At 37.1% G+C, this 20,846-nt stretch overlaps 1 protein-coding gene across 1 annotated transcript in view; it reads left to right on the top strand.

Annotated features, from left to right (window-relative positions):
* Positions 1-20,846, top strand: part of ttll5 (tubulin tyrosine ligase-like family, member 5) — a 147,885-nt gene that overhangs the window by 49,210 nt on the left and 77,829 nt on the right. The window contains exons 16-23 of the mRNA XM_079853170.1: positions 2,584-2,685; positions 2,848-2,939; positions 6,498-6,560; positions 8,035-8,055; positions 8,153-8,280; positions 10,237-10,399; positions 14,270-14,387; positions 15,250-15,396. Coding sequence (XP_079709296.1) covers positions 2,584-2,685; positions 2,848-2,939; positions 6,498-6,560; positions 8,035-8,055; positions 8,153-8,280; positions 10,237-10,399; positions 14,270-14,387; positions 15,250-15,396 — 834 coding nt within the window. The remainder of the gene's footprint in view (positions 1-2,583; positions 2,686-2,847; positions 2,940-6,497; positions 6,561-8,034; positions 8,056-8,152; positions 8,281-10,236; positions 10,400-14,269; positions 14,388-15,249; positions 15,397-20,846) is intronic.

Genomic DNA, 20,846 nt, shown 5'->3' with positions numbered 1-20,846 from the left:
CCACGTTTATCTTATAAGGCCAACATGCCGCACTAGTCGGGGTTCCTTCACATGACAGACATCAGCGCTGTTCAACGCATTGACCCCGTGACTGCATGTTTGTCTGTTGAGGCGCAAAAGGTGGTGTGCAAAGTTCAAACAATCTCCTTGTTAAAAACCTTGTTTCATTCCTCAATGAATCTGTGATAACTGAAGTGTCTACTAACACACTCATAAAGACAGTTTCTCCTCCGCCATTGCCGTTCACTGGGAGAAATGCTGCCTAGAACGGGCAAAGAAAAGCGGAGGGATACAAACGGTGAACAGTCCCTGTGCTGATACTGGGGGAATATTGCATGAGGCTGACCGCCTCTCAGCCAATCAGATTCGAGGTCCAGAACTAACTTCTATAAACACTAATAACTTAACTGAAGCAGTCCATTACTTCTAAAGTGACATTTTCGAATTATTAACATGATTGTATCTGTGGAAAAATAAAGTAGTTCCACACACAAGAGACACTCTGTTGTTGTTTCTTATTGTTTTTTAAAGTCTCCCTGTGGTTTTAATATTGTTATAAACCATGTGTAAATTCATAAGTCGACAGCATTGCTGAGTATTTTCTCCTTAAAACTGCAGTGAACCAAAGACAGTCTCAAAAACACGCTTTGAAATCGCTGGTGTTTCTGACGTCACAAACTACCTTGTAACCAATCAGATCAACGTGTGATCGTCAACCAGTGGATCTCTGAGCTGAGCGAGTGAGTGGAGGCGGGCTCATTTGCATATTCATAGAACCGCGTATACTAAATGAGGCAAGGGTGTCGAGTTACACCCTTCAAGATATTTTAAGACATGAAGAATTTTTTTTCAAGGAAAAAACATTGAAATATATCATTTTGGTGATCAAAGATGAGTTTTAAGGGATAAAATATTTAACTACAGGGGGACTTTAAATACTTGGTTTGTTGAACTGTTGTATATAAGCAATATCACACTTGTAGCCGTGCGATGTGGCTCTGTATAATGATTACCTACGGCTGAATCACACTGTGCTGATATAGATCCATGTTGTATGTCACAAACAAGTGTGATACTGCTCTACTAGGAGCTTTCAGCGCAGCTCTCACCGATGGTCAAAAGTGATGAGAATAGACACATTTATGTACAGTAGGTGTTTGGCAGTTACTTAAATATGTGATAAAACAGCCATAACACCAAATCCATTAAAACTGAGGCAATTTTATCTGTATAATGAAGTGTTTAATTTTAAGAGCTACATATTTCCAGTGAATTCAAACCATGCACACATTAAGCACACGATACAGAAATGAGCTTTAGAGAGTTTATGAGGTGTGTTGTTGATCATGGTGCAGGACTGGTTATGTGTGTAAGTTTAATAATTACATCTCTTTTAAACAGCATGTGAACGCAGTGTGTATGTGATGTCACAAAGCAACTACTACAGTGGATTTAACAGTTCCTACTATATAACAGAGCGGCGGCTCTATAGGCAATACGGCATTTCTGTTCAGGGATTACTCTAACTATGAGCAGTAGGACTTTTTTGCTCACCAGCCACTATCGCTAGTGGTTTTCCAAAGTTACTAGCCACTCAGCATTTTCACTGGCCACAATTTTGACATTGATACCATAGGGAAAAACTGCCATATAGATATTTTGCTAACACTTTAAAATAAGTTTTCGTTAGTTAACATTAGTTAACTACATTAGTTAACATGAACTAATAATGAACTGCACTTCTACACCATTTATTAATATTACTTAATGTTAATTTCAACATTTACTAATACGTTATTAAAATCAAAGGTTTTATTTGTTAACATTAGTTAATGAACTAACATGAACAAACAATGAACAGCTGGATTTTTATTAGCTAACATTAGCAAAGATTAATAAATACTGTAACAAATGTATTGCTCATGGTTAGTTCATGTTAGTTAATACATTAACTAGTGTTAACAAATGACACCTTATTGTAAAGTATTACAGATATTATTAATATTATTTCATAATTTGGCAGCTGGTATATTAGGCTGCTGTCACTTAAAGACCTGATGCACAGATGGACCCATTATACTGTTTTATATAGCCAATATACTTGGCACTTTGGGTGTGAGCACAAAATCTGTGGGAATGAGTAAAATTATGCTGAATACGTGCAATCCCGCGCCGAAATTCAAGCCCTGTAACACCCGGAGCAAATGAAACGAGTGAGTAAAGGGATGTGTGTTTGTTTGCGTGTAACTCGCTGTCAGAGAGATGAGAGAACGCTCAGCTGGTATTGTGTAACCTGCGGAAGAGTTTCAGATATTTCAATATCGATATATGTCGAAAAATCTATATTTTTGACAACACTAGATTGCACTTAGTTTATTATTTCAGATGCCTTTTTAAAAGACTACAATTGAAAAATGTATATTATAAAATTCAACCCGCCAAAGTGGCTAGTAGGAGTGACTGCGTTACACACCACTGCTGAAACACACGGGTTTGAAACACACTTTTGGCGGGTGGTAGTAGTAATACAGATGATGCGTTAGATGTGTAATATTTTTTGTAATAATTCTCTCTGATCCTCAGCGTCAGAGACCGCCATCCTCCAACGGTGGCGACCCAGAGGCTCAGAGAGAGAAACCCAGCACGAAGCAGGCGGAGAGCACTCTGGGCCTGACAGCAGAAGAGGTCAGCATCAAACCCTCACAGCCCACGGTGTTTCCATGACTTCAGCCAAATGATGCCGCTGTTAGGAATGTGCAGATAGCAGGCTGATGCATGCGCTTTCTTCTTGGCTGCTCCTTACATATTTGATATTGAACAGCTTGTTTTGATGTCTCTCCTGGACAGATGAAAGTTCTGCGGAGGGTACAGGAGGAATATGACAGGAGAGGCGGATTTGTTCGGATTTTTCCCACTCCGGACACCTGGGAACTTTACAGGTTAGAATGACAGGACAGAAAGAGAGACGCTTTGCAGATCAGAAACTGTTGAGATGATTTAACTGAAGCCCAGAAATGGGCTCATCCTAAGCGACTCACAGAAGAGGAACAAAAGCAATTTGTTAAAGAGCAACTTTACAATTAGTTTACATTTGTAAACATCAGTTCTATAGGGTTTGGGTTAGGGATAGTTGCATGTAATTATGCAAAATTTACTTAATTACTTTAGTAAGTGCGTGTAACGTGGACACTGTAAAATGAAGTGTTTCCACGTTTATTAATCAACAGTTAGTCAACTTTTACAAACACATTACTAAAATCAGTATCTGTTAAAGGGATAGTTCACCCAAAAATGAAAATTCTGTCAGTAATTACTCACCCTCATGTTGTTCCAACCCCGTAAGACCTTCGTTCATCTTCGGAACACAAATTAAGATATTTTTGATTAAATCTGAGTGCTGTCTCACTCCTCAATAGGCTTCTATGTAATCAATATCTGCCGGCCCAGAAAATTAGTAAAGACATAAAAAAACTAAAATAACGACTTTATTCCACTTTTCATTTCCTTCTCTCTGGGCCTCGGGTCTTTTCACGTAGTGTTTAAGCGTAGCGCGTCTGTGTTGCACATCACCACGTATCACACACATGACCATCGTCGGCCAATAGTAAGCCTATGTGGTGACGTGCAACACAGACGCGCTACGCTTAAACGCTATGTGAAAAGACTCGAGGCCCAGAGAGAAGGAAATGAATAGTGGAATAAAGTCGTTATTTTTGTTTTTTTAGCGCACAAAAAGTATTCTCGTCGCTTTATAAACTTAAGATTGAGCCACTGGAATCACTTGGACTATATTAACGATGTCTTTAATACATTTTCTGGGCCAGCAAGTTTCACTCCCTTAGAAGCCTATGGAGGAGTGAGACAGCTCTCAGATTTAATCAAAAATATCTTAATTTGTGTTCCGAAGATGAACGAAGGTCTTACGGGGTTGGAACAACATGAGGGAGAGTAATTACTGACAGAATTTTCATTTTTGGGTGAACTAACCCTTTAATATTATTTAACAATGAACAGTTGTGTTTGTATTAACTAATATTAACAAAGATTAATAGATACGGCAACTAATGTAATGCTCACTGTTTAGCTGATGCATTAACTAATGTTAACTAATGAACCTTATTGTAAAGTGTTACCAAGATTAATCCACAAACAAATGGCTTGAGAAATGTGCCTTGACTCATTCTCAGATTTAGATACGGTCTTTCTCTGCTCTAGTTTCTCCCAGCCGCACTGGAAGAGTAACATAGTGCCTCTGTTGACGGGGGTTACTATAACATTTGTGAATGGTAAAGTGTCTGATTGGTCACATGACTTTTGTGATAAAATATCTAACTGGTTTTCATCACCTGAGATTATAACAACTTTGCCAAACCACTGTAACTGAGCTTGAGCTGCAAAAGTGTTGCCAAGCTTGAGCTGGCTGACCCTAAATCAGTCCCTGCAATCGTGTCTAACGAGTGTAAGCACACAGCGGTGTGTGAGATGAGCAGTGCTGTCTGTACAGATCCTCAGCTGGAACCAGCTCATTAAACGAGAAGGCGTTTCTTTGCTCGTGCGATCTATGATAAACCATCACACTCGGTTATTATAGTTCACTAAAACACCGTAAACAAAGTTTTGTTAACTGAAATATAATTTCTCATTTTCCTTAAGTTTAACTTGATGCAATAAAATAACAAAAATTGAAATTAAAATGTATAAAAACTAGATTAAAAATACAATAAAAATAAAAAATGAATTCAAAATATGAATAAAAGCTATAATAGTATCTCAATGATACTAAAATAAGACTGATCACACCTCACTAGTTCAGCAAAGCAAATAATGGACCGCTGGGCTCATCTGAAGTGTTTTGTGTTGTCCGTGTAACGGCATGAGGCAGAAGGTATGACACTGTGACACTGCCTTACAGGAAGATACACTCAATGCTCACATTTAGTGGAGAAACACCCCGTGGTTGATCTGAGTTATCAGACTCGAGTTTAGTGTTTCAGTGCCAACATCATTCACTCATTTTTTTTGAGAAAAAAACCTGAAGAAATAGACTTGAATGAGTTGTAAATAAAGATTATTGGAGTATGTTTTACATGAGAATACTATTTCAGTCTTTCTACTAAAAGATTTCGCATAGTTTCTTTAGAATTATTTGTGACATTTACTAAATTTTTGAGTAAAAATTGTTTCAAAGTAAATCCTACACCAATTGTTTTTTTCAGTGTAGAAAGGATGTTAGCATAAATGCCATTGAACACTAGAGTGAAATGATATATATATGCACTATTACACCACTTACTTGTGATAGGAAACATCTGCGAGCAGATTAGGGGTTTACCTTATGGTAGATCAATCCAGATGTGCATATACCAGGCCAATCAGTGCCAGCGTTAGTCTTTCTTCTCTGAGCTGGGAGGTTATGCATGAATATGTTAGATAGGCAAAGAAAATGAGATTTCAGCCATGCCAAGTCATGCATATATCAGTCCCATCACTCATGCATGTGTTCTGCACTCCTGATTGGATCTGCCTCTCTAGTTCAATCCTGGATCTGCCATCTTGAAATGAGCTGGACTATTACTGGCGCTTTTAAGAAGTTACAGGAAATAATTGTATTTTAGTCATTTTTTAAGCATTTCTCCACTAATTAGTGTAATAAATAATTAAAAAAAGCATGACTACAGTTCAGAATAATAATTAAGATGTGAACACTCTACTTTTTTACTATCATACAACTGAAGCAAGTTAATCAAAAGTGTTGTTGAATATGGAAGCAAACATGAACGCAGAGATTACAAGAGCAGGTTTCTTGAATATCTCTAAGAGCGTGTGTTGTAAACCGGCTTTCTCAAAGATTTCTTTCCATCATCTTGGACATCCTGATTCATCATTGACCCCAAGATGACGATGCTGAATCTCTACCCATGAACACTTCTTTCTCATTGCCTAAAGGCGCTTTGAACCGGCTCTCATGACCCATAACGGGATAGTGTTGAAACAGCGTGACTAAAAGAGACATTTATCTCTTGAATAAACATTTACTTCACCCGAAATATATTGTTAAGTGACATAGGAAAATAGCTAAGGCTTTTTAAATGCTTGTTTGAGCTAGGTCTGGAAAAATGTTGTAGTCATTTAATGTTCAGCACCTCATAATTTTGTAATTCACACCATTAGCCAGTTAGTGATGAAGCAACTAATTCTGGCTGCGTGAAGGCAAAGCATAGTATTGTTCCTAAAGCATGACCGATGCGCTCTTGTGGAGAGCCAGTTGGCCAAACAGTGGACCGAACGCCATAAAGCATCTGACCAATCATTACGTGTGTCGGGTCATAAACATCCAGAGCTAACAGACTCATTTCTGTTTTTACACAATTGAAAAGTGCAAGAAACATCTTGTTTGCGTAAGACTCTGAAATGTCAGGACTGATTGTTTACCACAGAATCGGTCAGGACTTGTTGTGTAATTAGTTTTTCTCTCTCTCTCTGTATCTCTCTTTCAGTGTTTATCTGGAATACAAGACATCTATGAACGCCATGTTGGCTAATAAACTTTTCCATGGAAGGTAAGCCTTTCTGCCGTGGTTGGAAAGATCATCATCTATTTAAGGAATTTTCAGCTTGAGGGTTTTTTTGTTGATATTTAATGTGATAAAGGCTTATATGCCCTGATAAAATGTCTATATTTCTTAGAGGAGCCCTTAAATAAGACTCCACTATGAACAATCCCTTACAGAATCTAAACTTTTTGCTCATTTTCTGTGCACTGTAAAAAAAAAAAAAATGTTTTTCGAACTTTTATAGGAGAAAATACTATTTTAGTCTTTCTACTTCAACACTGACTAGCAATTTCTGAGTAAAAATGGTTTCAAAGTAAATCCTAGCACTTTTTTTCCAGTGTACAGAGAGATATGGCATGTATTTCTGTAGAAAGCTTTTGAGTTTGATCAAATCAGCAGCTGTAATGTACCATCTTGCCCTCTTGACTGCATATATCTACATTTAGCAGTGCTTTTCTTAAGTACTTTAAACTCTGTTCATCTGCTGGAATAGTTGTCCTGTAGGTAAATGAATTAAATTAAATAGAAAAATGACAATCATTCAAATATCAGACATTTCAGAAGAGTGTCTGTGCAGACTCTATGTAAGCGCATGGCTGTCTCACACTGCAATGAAATTAATACCATTATTTAAAATACATTTATTTATTAATTCATTGAAAAAGAGACAATGGCATCTATGAACGCCATTTATCGGCTAATAAACTTTTCCATGGAAGGTAAGCCTTTCTGCCGTGGTTGGAAAGATCATCATCTATTTAAGGAATTTTCAGCTTGAGTTTTTTTTTGTTGATATTTAATGCAATAAAGGCTTATATGCCCTAATAAAATGTCTATATTTCTTAGAGGAGCCCTTAAATAAGACTCCAAATTTATGGGTGCTTTTCTCTAGAATTTTTCAGAACATTAGTCTCTTTAACCCTCTGGTGCTGTTCAGTCTTGTTTGACCAAAACATTTTACGTTTAAGTTTTTTTTTTTAAAGAAATTTTACTTAGTAAAGGTTTTGGCACGTCTGGCAATTCTGGTTTTGGCAATTCAAAAAGGTTAAACAGTCCTGAAAAAACTCACACTTGTATTGTTAACGGACAAAAATTTGCATTTCATCTAGTGGAAGCGTTTGGTACTGCGACCAAGCAACATCTCACTGAAAGCTCATTTTTTGAGATATCAACCTAAAATTTCTCTAAAAATATCAGTTTTAGAGTAAAATGCGTTTTGGAAAATATATATTTCATATGAAAAAAAGTCTGCACTCCAAAGCGTTAAAAGATTGATGACCATTTAAGTTGGAAATTGAATTTTCAGGTTTACGCTCAAAAAGTGAATAAATAGATTATAGCTACTGCATAAACATAATTTAGTAACATAAAATAGATTATAATCGAACTAAAATATAATCATTTGACTGACCAACAGCATGCAGTACCAGAGGGTTTAAAATGATTTGTTTAAACTGATCTGTTGCTCTTTGTTTCTCAGATCTGTGACCTCCCGCTCAAGGTTAGTATCTGCAGTTTCAACCTCTGAATGCAAACACACACACACACACACACACAAACTACAGGAAAAACCAGGTTTGCCGTGTTTCATTGCACAGGAACAGGGCGAATGATAATGTCCATCTGGTGGTGGGGGCCTTTTACACACTTCATGTAGTTCAATACGAAAGGAAGCTTCTGACTCTGGAGGCGCGGAAGCGGAGGCGAAGAGGAAGAAGACGAGCAGGTGCGTGTGCATGATAAAAGCATTCGATGGGATTCGTTCTCTGAATGGCGTTTGAGTCGCAGGACTGTTCATGTACTGATTGAGATCTCCCACCTGAGCTGGCTATGAGCATTAACAAAAGACCATGTGCATGCAATGCTCACACTTTATATTAGGTGTCTTTAACTACTATAATAATAAAAACATTTGTACAATGTATTTAATGTGTTGATGTTGTATAGCGAAACACTTGTGCTTCTACTGATGTGGATACAGGTCAGGTTTGGACAGGCTTAATGGCATGAGTAGGTCAACAGTGTAATTATCGATGTAATTAAAGAAATTAGTTACAGCTGTGATTACATGCAGGCATTTTTTAAATATAAGTACAGTTTAAAAACATTTACACTAAATGATTAAATTAAATGTTAGTACATACAGTAGTAGTTAAAGACACTTAAGATAAAGTGGGACCAACACGTTTTACTATGTCCAGTTTGAGAAGCTGAGATCCAGACTCAACATTTTGTTTAATTTGTTTACTAAAAATGTCCAGCATTTGATATACATATATCACACATTTTGTCAATCATTTTTGTTTTGTTTTGTTTTGTTTTCTCTGACTTATCTCACATCTCAAATCACCATTCATTTTTGGGTGGAAATAAAAAAATAAAAAAAAGAATTTTTCCAATTATATAGCTAGCATTTTCTAAATACATATAATTAAATTATATTTTCTCACTTGTTGCATAATTTGACAAATTACAGCTAGATAAAAAAAAAAAAATAATAAAATAAAAAAACACTGTTCATAGGTGATATTTACCTTTATTTTACTTTATTTTCTTCACGTCTCATATTTCATCCCAAACTCTGACACTAATGTCTGCTTGGTATGTACATTACCTTTTCATAAAATTTTTAATTATAATAATGAAACATTTAGTAAAAATAGTTAAAATTTTGTAATCTAATACTTTGTTTAAATTGTAAAATCTACATTAAGACATTTAAAAAACAGTAAATGAAAGTGATGAAAGCATGTTAAAAAATATTTATTGTGACCTTGAAAAAATCTGATCTTTTAGTTTAAGTTAACCGCAACAAGCATATCAAGCAAGTCTGTCTGTCTGTGATCTGACTGATCAAAGTTTGGTCGAGATACAGCCTCTGAACCAATTTTGGGTTGACATTGTTAAGTTTGTGACATCATAACTTTTGAACAAAGATGAATATAAGAATTCGGTTCAGTCATTTCTCTGCGGCTCGGTCCAAAGATTTACTCGGTTCAATTTTCCTAAGAATTGGACAAAATTTCTCCAGGAGGAGTGAAAAAAACTGAATATTGTTCTTTTCAAAATGACAACTATTGTAATGGGCGAAGTCTTAATGTGCGATATTGAATGTGATCAACATGAAGAGAGTAATCTGCTGAACTAAATCTAGAACTGAGGGTTCAAAAGTTATACCCATTTGAAATTTTGATTTGGCGCTATAGATTTGGTTGTAGAGACCCCAAAATTGGTCAGATTCATTACCCTCACTACAAGTGTGCAAAATTTGATCATTTTCCTATGTACTGTTGCCATTGATTCCCATTAAGGAGGAATAATCGTGTCCTTAACGTGACCAGGCCTTAAATCTTAAAATCCATAATGAAAGTGCACCAGACAGCATAGCAGGATACGCTTTAGTCAATCTTTAACATTAATACTACTAAAACATTAGAATAAACTATAAATAAATTAATGCACATTCCAAAATTCGGATCAGATTTTGGAAAATTTGCATGCATGTTCATCACTCTAAATGAGAAAAAGTCACTCAATATTATGGAAAACATGTTTTGCTAACAGGTTAACCAGCATTTCTTTAAGCTTTAAGCTTCTGAGCAGATGTTAGCTCACCACCTCAGTGAAAACTAGTCCTGATACTGATGATAGCTCATTTTAAAAATCTGATGTGTGTTTTCAGGCCTCAAACCCTCTCAGTCCCCTCACATCAGTGAGGATGAGGACGGGCTGGAGGAAGAGACCGAGCTGAAATCATCTCACACACACTCAAACCCTGTGCTGGAACAACGCTCACAACCCAGAGTCAATCTGCTCCACATTCTCCAGCAGGGGTGGGACCTCAGGTCAGTGTGGACACACAGAATTATGGGTAATCAGTCGGGCCCTTACAGAATTGAAACTTTTTGCTCATTTTCTGTGCACTGTAAAAAATATATATATTTTTCGAAGTTGTAAATAAAGCAAAGATTATAGGAGATAATGCTCTTTTAGTCTTTCTACTTCAACATTTACTAGCAATTTCTGAGAAAAAATGGTTTCAAAGTAAATCCAAGCACTTTTTTTCCAGTGTCCAGAGAGATATGGTATGTATTTCTGTAGAAAGCTTTTGAGTTTGATCAAATCAGCAACTGTAATGTACCATTTTGCCCTCTTGATTGCATATATCTACATTTAGCAGTGCTTTTCTTAAGTACTTTAAAATCTGTTCATCTGCTGGAATAGTTGTCCTGTAGGTAAATGAATTAAATTAAATAGAAAAATGACAATCATTCAAATATCAGACATTTCAGAAGAGTATCTGTGCAGACTCTATGTAAGCACAAATATCTGTCTCACACTGCAATGAAATCAATACCATTATTTAAAATACATTTATTTATTAATTCAATAAAAAAGAAACAATGCACATCTAAATACATATAAATGTACCCAAGTTTGCCAAAAGGTTCATTTTCATCAGCAAAAGCTGATGTTATAAAATACAGCAGTGCAAAAACATGTTCTTCCTCAGTTTTTTTTTTTTTTTTTGTCTAAACATATAAATAATTTTAAAAGCAAGATGCATTTATTTAAGAACCAAAATGTCAAGAAATGACTAGAAATGAAGTTTTCTAAGTTTTTGCTTAAAAGCATACTTCACCCAAAAATTAGCCCATGATTTACTCGCCCTCAAGTCATCCTAGGTGTATATGACATTCTTCTTTCAGACGAATACAATCAGAGTTATATTAAAACATGTCCCGGCTCTTCCAAGCTTTATAATAGCAGTGAATGGAGGATGAGATTTTGAACCCCATAAAAGTGCATCTATCCATGATAAAAGTGCATCTATCCATGATAAAAGTGCATCTATCCATGATAAAAGTGCATCTATCCATCATAAAAGTGCATCTATCCAACATAAAAGTTCATCTATCCATCATAAAAGTGCATTTATCCATCATAAAAGTGCATCTGTCCATCATAAAAGTGCATCTATCCATCATAAAAGTGCATCTATCCATCATAAAAGTGCATCTGTTCATCATAAAAGTGCATCTATCCATCATAAAAGTGCATCTGTCAATCATAAAAGTGCATATATCATCATAAAAGTGCATCTGTCCATCATAAAAGTGCATCTGTCCATCATAAAAGTGCATATATCATCATAAAAGTGCATCTGTCCATCATAAAAGTGCATATATCATCATAAAAGTGCATCTATCCATCATAAAAGTGCATATATCCATCATAAAAGTGCATCTGTCCATCATAAAAGTGCATATATCATCATAAAAGTGTATCTGTCCATCATAAAAGTGCATCTATCCATGATAAAGGTTCATCTATCCATCATAAAAGTGTATCTATCCATCATAAAAGTGCATATATCATCATAAAAGTGCATATATCATCATAAAAGTGCATCTATCCATGAGAAAAGGGAATCGAAGCGTACGATCGTATGTCGGAAGCTAGTTATTTTAGTCGATAAAGTTTAATACAAAACACAATCAGTACCTGAACTGTCAGCCGTGACGTAGAAACCAGTCCAAAAACACAAGCACTTGTTTCTCATCGTGTAAAACTCTGATTTAAGGGACAGTTGACTCAAAAATTATCATTCCATCATAATTTTCTCTCCCTCATGTCATTCCAAACCTCCCTTTCTTTCTTCTGTGGAACATAACAGAAGATATTTTGAAGAATGTTTTCAATTGTGTTTGGTTACCAATATTCTCAAAATATCTTTTATTTTCCAGAGAAGAAAAGCATGAAGGTGACAAATTTTCATTTGTGGGTGAACTATTCCTTTCAAATGAAAAAACAAACAAAAAACTTTTACCTTTTATTGCGTCTTGTTGGGATACACGGTTATGGTTTCCGATTAATTTCAATTTCACGATTCAGGAGTTAGTCATGTGTTTCAATCTCAATGAAGAGAACTGACTCACGAGAGTCATTTTAAATCACACTCTGGTTTGCATCACACACACACACACACACTCATTTGCATCTGCTCGCCGTGGTGTCCTTTTCATCCAGCGCTACTTTCTCTGTCTCCTCGCAGTGTAATTCACACAGGAACTGGATTCCTGCAACCCTGACCTCGCTCTTATTGGCCGCCTAATTGCTGGAGTCAGACTGTCTTTCCTTTGTTTAACATTTTGCAGGAGTCCTGGAAGCAGTTGAAACATATTCCCTCCCCCTTCACGTTATGCAATAGCCCTACAAAAATATTTAGACCTGCTCTTTTCATACGCTGACATTAATGAGTATTACATACTCCTGTCCAAAGTGCAATAAAGATTCCAGTTTCCTCTCGACTCGCAGTCCAAGAGCCTGAATTGTAATTTGAGCAAGGAATTATAATGACATGTCTGAGTTTGTAGAAATTCCTCTGCGCCTGCCAGGGCCGAGAAGGGACCGGGGCCGTTACAGTACAGTATATCATTGTTTACGTGCGACGGATTTTTCCGAAACATTTCTTTTCCCTTTCGTCGCACTTTCCTTGCTTATCTCCTCGTCACTCGGAGCATGTGAATAGTTCACGGTTGTTGGAGCAGCGTTTCTTGTTGTTGTGTGTGCAGGAACATGTACAGCACAGCCATCCGTTCGCCACAACTAACTATTGCCTCAAATTATGGACTGAAAGTCGAAAATTTTGCTTTTAAATTCACTTAAATATTTTTGAGTACACCAACCCCAAGTCTGACTGATAGTTTAGACTGTTTTATCAAGTAAAAGTCTTATTATAATTGTATAAACGTCCTCCTTCAGCTCGAGCTTCACGAGTCTTTCTGTGTCAAATCTGCCCTGATTTATCAAGGAATCGCAAGAATAACTTTGATATTGTTAGTAATATTTCAGCTGGACTGAAGCAGCTTCGCTTTACTTGATTATCATACAACATGAGTATCAAATATGATCATCAGTCTTTTGAGGAAGGTTTATTTGTTCATCTCTCAATCATCATTATATTGCATTGCATTATAGGATTTAAAACTACAGAGATTTAATCATAAAACTAAGCATTTAAATATCATCTTACTAAGACATTATTGGCAGATATTGATATTTATATGCATTTTCTGCAAGTATCTGCTATACTTTTATAAAGATCTCATTGATCACAAGCATTACAAATTTCTTACTTTTTACGCATATTAATATCAGCATCTTGCATATTTTTGTTCACTTTGGGCCTGTGAATAAAACTGAGCTGTTTTTCCTCCATATTCTCACTATATCTGATTATATGAGCCATTAAAGCCTGATGCTTTAAATATGATACTCAACAAAAACACATAAACTTTTATGTATATATCATGCAGGCTTTATAGGGTTAATTATATTGACCCCTGCATAGAAGATTCAGCATGTGATATTGTTGATCAGTGTAATATTTCAAACAGACTGTCAAGAGTGGGTGCTGTAAGTACAAAGAAAGAGGCTTTAAAGGGATAGTTCACCCCAAAATGAAAACTCTGTCATCATTTACTCACCCTCAGGTTGTTCCAAACCTTAGATTTTCTTTTTTCTGTTGAACATAATAGAAGATATTTTAAAGAATGTTGGTAATCAATCAGTTGATTGCAGCCATTGATTTTGACTTCCATTGTATGGAAAAATGTACTATGGAAATCAATGGCTACCATCAAATTCTAAACATGAATGTTTTTTGCATCCTTCGTTTGTTCTGCTCTTTTACGCTGTGGTGTTCTGTGCAGTAAAGTGCAAGCCCGCATGGCGTTCTCCTCGTACCTGCAGCGTGTGCACCTGCGCCTGCTGTCCGAGAGCAGAGCCCACAGAAGCCCGGCCTGGACGCAGAAGGAGCACGATCAGATGGTACACCGTGCCTTCATTTACTCAAATATCTGTTTCTCATACAGAAACTGACACATGCAAGTCTTGCACAATTATAGGATTAGCTTCCTCCCAAAATGAGCATTCTGTCATCATTTAATGTTGTGGGTCAATTTGACCCATGCATTCTTATGATATATGATATTGTCAACACTAAATTATTCAAAATTATTATTTTTAATGATTTTGAAAAAAGTCTCTTCTGCTCAAGGCTGCTTTTATTTGATCAAAAATACAGTAAAAACAGTAACATTTTGAAATATTAATTTATATTAACTGTTTGATACTTTAATCTATTTAAAATGTAATTTATTCCTGTGATTGAAGCTGATTTTTCAGCAGCCATTACTCCAGTCTTCAGTGTCACATGATATTTTAGAGATTAAACATTAAAGAATCCTAATTATCCCAAACATATTGTAGTTTTGTGTTGGGGACAGACCAAAATGTAAGTCATTATTCCCTGATAATCTTCCCCTTCGCTGCAGCTTTTAAATTGATTACTGCCCCACTTTAAAAAAATTGCATATATATATATATGCAATAATAGCAGCACACAATTGTATATCAAAGCAATCTGACAAATACCTAAATTATAACTTTTTGATCTGTATAAAACATGATTTATTTGATATCAAATTGAGATTAAGTGCGAGGTTCATCTAGAACAAAGAGGTCAGTGTCACTTCACACACTTCATGATATATCTGGTCCTGCTCACTGACATGTTTATCAGTATAATATACATATAATGAGTATAATATCATATGTTTATTAGTGTATTAGTTCATGTATTAATGTGAGTGCCTAAAGCATTTGTGCTGTTGACTGTGTGCTTGTGTAGGAGCTGATTGTTCGCTTCCTCCAGAGAGCCAGTAGTAATCTTCATCAGGACATGTGTGTGAACGTGCCTAGCCGTCAGCTTGACCTACAGGACCGCCAGCGCATCCTCTCACATCAGCTGGCCAACTTCATTCATCTCTATAATGAGGTGTGTGCATCAGCCGGCCCATTATACACAGAAAAAATGAATCAAATAAAGTTACACTTGAAAATTAGAAAACAGCAGTGTAGAAACACAAACTTTGAAAGATGAAAGTGCAGATAAATGGAGTTCCCTTTCAGTCAGTCACTACGAAATGGGGGTTTCGCTAGAGAGCCCTTTCAGCTTCGAGTTATTAGAAAACGAGCCAATGGTATGAAAATAGCATGGGTCTGCGGAATTTGCATCGCGAACTGGGTTTAGCGTGGGTATAAAAGGAGCCGCGAGTGCAATCTCGCATTATGTTTCTGCTTGGAGCCAAAGTGTTTATGTGCTTCTCTTCGCCTTCATCAAGAGCAACGAGCGCCTCTCTTCAGTCGATGTTGGTGTGATGGTGCATTTCAGCGGGTTCACAATAGAGGTGGAACGGTACATGTATTCGTATTGAACTGAAACGGTACGGGCGTCGCGGTTCGGTGCATACATTTACACGGAGAATACACGGTATAAAAATAAATAAAGCTTACGTGCAAATTAATTAATGTAATGCGGAACTACTGTTAGATACACGGGTTCTTTAGGGACACCTAATCTGTAGCCCCGCCTTAGCTCTGAAGCTCTGTGTCTATAATGAACAGGCTGCGATATAAAGATTGCAATGCTGGAATATGTTGTGTGTGTGAGATAGAGAGAGAGAGATAGAGATAGAGAGAGAGGCGCGGGTGCGATCGAAAAGTCGCAAAGTGTTTACTTATATTTGTGTGCGTGTGTGTGTGTGCGTGTGTGTGTGTGTGTGTGTGTGTGTGTGTGTGTGAGGCGCGGGCGCGATCGAACAGTGGAAACATAAAAACATACTCCGTCATTTTGTTTATACAGGACATCATTCAAACTGCAAAGTGTTTAAGTTACTGTTAATTAAAATAAAATATATTACATATTATTAAAATAATAAATATATTTATATAAAATATAAAAACAAATATATTAATCTGAAATGTAGCAAATTAATTTTCAATTCAGGTACAATTACCAAACATATCTCAAGGTCTTTTTGTCTTTTTATGAATTTAATTAATAAACTAATTATATAAAACTATTGTCATTGCACTACAAATAGACTGGTTCTATGCCTTTACTTTATTAATAAAACTTAATTAAAAAATACAAGGCTTAACCCTCTGGAGTCTGAGCTGTTTTCTGGGCCCTGGAGGTGTTCTGACATGCTCTGACATTTGTGCTTTTTTCAGTTATTTATAAACATGTTAATGGCAAAGGTGTAAATTCACTCTATATAGCACAAACAGGGCTACCAAAATATCTGATCAACATGCATGTATATGTTTGAATTTTTAAGAGAATAATGTTTATGCGTGCTTATTGGAAAAAAATAAAATGAAAGTTGCAGAAATAAGGCCATAAAACACATACTAAATATGTGGCAATAAGACTTTTGACTAATGGATGTGGTCGCCTATAGTTTTTTCTTCAAAATTATGTGAAAATAGTCTTGCTTTATCGTTCACATAAAACCATACATTGATTTAAATTGATGTAAAACAGGTTTTGCTTGGAAAGCCAATATGCGAGGGGGGCGTGAACGAGGAGTGGTTTTCACCTTGGATTACATTGTCCCACCCACTCTGCATAATGACTCTGCATAATGAGCCATTCATTCAGGTGTGAAACTGACTGAGCCACAATGAAAGGACAAAAGATATATTTAGAAGAAGACTTATATTGACCATTTAAGATTTTGCTTACATCTATCTGTAAATATGTTTTGCTATTTTATTAAAAAGGTTACAATTACAACAATAATTACAATTTCAACAATATTTCAAGTGTACTCTTTATTTGTAAAAAAAAAAAAGATTATAGGCCTACATTTTATCTATGTATTCATTACTTTGAATATAGCCAACATTGGAATGGCTAACATCTTAGTTGATGACTTTATTTTTGACAAAAATAGTAGGCTATTTTATATATATAAATTGCTAAACAAAAGCTTATTTGACGAGGCAGTATATTCTACAGTAAAAACTGTACCCAAATCTATTAAACAAAATGTTGTCTTTCATATTTCGCCTGACTGTAACGTTGTTTTCATGAAATATTAGTGCATATTGTTAATTTGCCGTTTAATACGTTGCTTATACAAATAGCCTACATTTTATTTCAACATATTTCAGTCGATTTTTACTCATCTCAGTCTAGCAATACAGTTTGCTAAAACAACATCATTCATTCACAAACTCGATATAAATTTAACTTCTGGCAAAGATGAAATTGATGATAGGCTTTTGACTCGCGATCTTCGCAGTGAACGCACCGGAGAAATGCACATTTATTAGGCTACATATTTTGTTTTGGATGGTTTTGTTTAGAACCAGCTTTCTGTAAATATATTTCGATTTTTTTTAGACATGTGAGGCGAGTAGGCTACGGGTTCATGATGATCTCCAGTTCAGACCTTATGTTGTGATTGCCTATATTTACTTTAAATCCAGGAAATTTGTTAATGAAAAAAATATTAAAATTAAGATACAATTGATACAAAACGAAATTCGTTTTAAAGAAAGGATTTGTACTTTCTGTTTTGAGGTCTCTGTGAATGTTTGAAAGTCTTTTAGTGCTTAGAGCGCTCGCGTCCATCATGGAGAACTGTCACAATATTGTTTTTTTCCTCATAAATGCGAACACGAAAAATAAAAGACAAAAGACTTTTAAGTAAAACTTACTCCGAAATTGTGTCCTCGGCGGAATTCGCTCTTCAAAATGCTGCCGTTCGTCGTCTGTTATAATCTTCCTCTGAGGAAACAACCCGGTATCGTGCATTCTTCCTCGCTGTCCAGAATAATCTGAAGGGCGTCTTCACCGGAGAAACGAGCCATACTCAAAACGCGATGAACTATCAGTAAGTCTCATGAAGAAACTGTGTTTTTATGGCATTGATGGGGGGGCGTATGCGATGCATACTAGATCAGGTAAACTATTTACATGTGAATCGCTCCGGGGGCGGGGCGGCAGCAGCTGATTATAAAGATAATGAGGCAGAAGGGAAAACTGTACCTCTCCTTGCTTTCAGACAGATTACATGAGTTGAAAACATTTGTTTTTTATATAAATTACTTCATTTACAAGAAGAGATTTCAAGCTTCATAAAGACATATCTCACGTGTCTGTGTGAGAAGTATTCGCTGAGTTATGGTTCATTTTCGGACGCGTTTCAGAATGGACTACACGGAGAGAGAGAAGGCAGAACTCGCTTCGTGTTTATTTTTCTTTATTTGGCGAAAAGCACAACACTTTGTTTTTATTGTGAGTATACACAAAAATAATACACACTTAACAGGATCGATTGATGTATAACACAAGCATATAAGATAAAAAGTAATATTTTTATTTTATTATTTTTTTTCACTGATAGGGAAAAAAACGTGCCTATCGCGCCGGCGCGATAGCCGACCTCAGGGGGTTAAGTCATTTATTTTCCTTTGGTGGATCAGCCCGAGACATGCACAAGCCTTCTGCATTTTTGTTTTGCTTTTCCCTCCATTGTACCGAACTCGTACCGAACCGTGATGTCTGAACCGATGTATGAACCGAACCGTGACTTCTGTGTACCGTTCCACCCCTAGTTCACAGTCATGGATGAGTCATGTTCTCACTGCGTCGCGATGGCCATTAGATCGAGACTCAATTACCTCCGTGGGGGTAGAGTCCTCTCTGCCACACCCCAGTCTATTTCCTCCTCGCGAGGGGATACTTTGGCTGGTGGCCAGGGTGATCTGAGGGTTACGTTGTGGAACAACCCGACAAGTCATACTCGGGCCACGCCTCCCTCCACATCGTAAGCCGTGGAGCTTCAGGGTGAGCCTGTTTCCTTTCGGGGACCCAGTGTTTCATTCGGGGCTCCAGTGGATGACGCCATGTCGCTCACAGCATCACAAGGCAGGCTTGATTCCTCTGGAGATGAGGATTCGGCTGCGTTGCCTCCCTTGGGAGTGCCAACGTTGCCTGAGTCTAATCTAGAGCTGATGGCCAAGCTTGCCCGGGCAGCTGAGAGCATCGGGCTTGAGTGGCGGCTGCCGCCCTCCCCATAGCGCTCAAGGGTGGACGATTGGTTCCTTGGGGCAGCGCGTGCTGGCTGTTCCCGGAGGTGCATCAGGATGTCACCAGGTCATGGAAGTCCCCGTTGACTTCTCGCTGCCCGGCGGCTTCCTCCGTCTTCTCTGCCCTCGACGTTGCGGTGGCCAAAGGGTACACTGGGGTCCCCCCGCTGGAGCGCTCTGTTACGATGCAGCTTTGCCCGCAGAGCGCCTCCACCTGGTATGGCAACCCTAAGCACCCCTCCAAGGCCTGTAGATTTTACACCACCCTCGTGGCGAAAGCCTACAGAGCTGCAGGGCAGGCCGCCTCTGCCTTGCATGCCATGGCCATCCTTCAAGCCCATCAGGCGAAGGTGAGAGAGCTCAAGAGCTGCGCAGTCAATCAGAGCAGAGCAGGCTTTTGGAAAGGCGGGGTTTAAAGAGACAGAATCCTTTATTGAACCGTTTGAGACACTGAAAGGAAAGAGCTGATGCTGCAGTGGATATTATGAGAAAATTAAAGTGTTTTTTGACCGTGGATGCATGTAAACCTATTGTAGGATACTACAAAACAAAACTAGTAACCTTTAAAATAGCATAAAAAAAATAAATAAAAAAAAGGTTTTATTGGCCCTTTGCCATTTGCTTTGGCATTTTGGAAGAGGTCTGAAGTATATAAGCATTGAGTAGTTTAAAAGCAGTTAGAAATGTCTTGCTGTGTGTTTTGGGTGGTTGCTAGGGTGCTGCTAAATGGTTGCTACGGTGTTCTAAGTGGTGAGTATTGCTGAGTTGTTTATATATTATTGTTGGTGATTTTTAAGGCATTGCTAAGAGGTTTTTGCTTTTTTTTTGCTAAGGTATTCTGAGTGGTTGCATGGCAGTTGCTAATGTGTTTATAAGTGGTTTTTACTATAGGCAGCTGATTGACAGATAGATATATAGAAGGACTGTGCCAAGTTAACCCTCTGAGGTCTGAGCTGTTTTCTGGGCCCTGGAGGTGTTCTGACATGCTCTGACATTTCTGGTTATTTCTGTTACTTGTGACATTTTCATGGCTAAAGTCTAATTACACTGTATTTAGCACAAACTCTGCTACATAATATATCAGCAGCATGTATGTAAAAGTTTGTAGTTTTGAGATAATGACATTTATGCGTGGTTTGTGAAAATACCAAAAAAAATTCTCACTGAAATAAGGCCATGAAACCCATACTGATTATTTCTTCACAAGACTTTTGAATTGTATGACGTAGCCTAGAATATTTGCTGCAAAACTATGTGAAAATCACCCTGACTGCTCATTCAGATAAGACAATATATTGATTTAAAAATTTTACGACGTGTTTTGTGTGAAAAAGCTTTATGCGG

This window comes from Squalius cephalus, assembly GCF_949319135.1.
Source record: "Squalius cephalus genome assembly, chromosome: 20".
In the NCBI taxonomy this organism is placed as follows: Eukaryota; Metazoa; Chordata; class Actinopteri; order Cypriniformes; family Leuciscidae; genus Squalius; species Squalius cephalus.
Note: the sequence above shows the minus strand (reverse complement) of the source record. Positions and strands in the feature narration are given on the sequence as shown.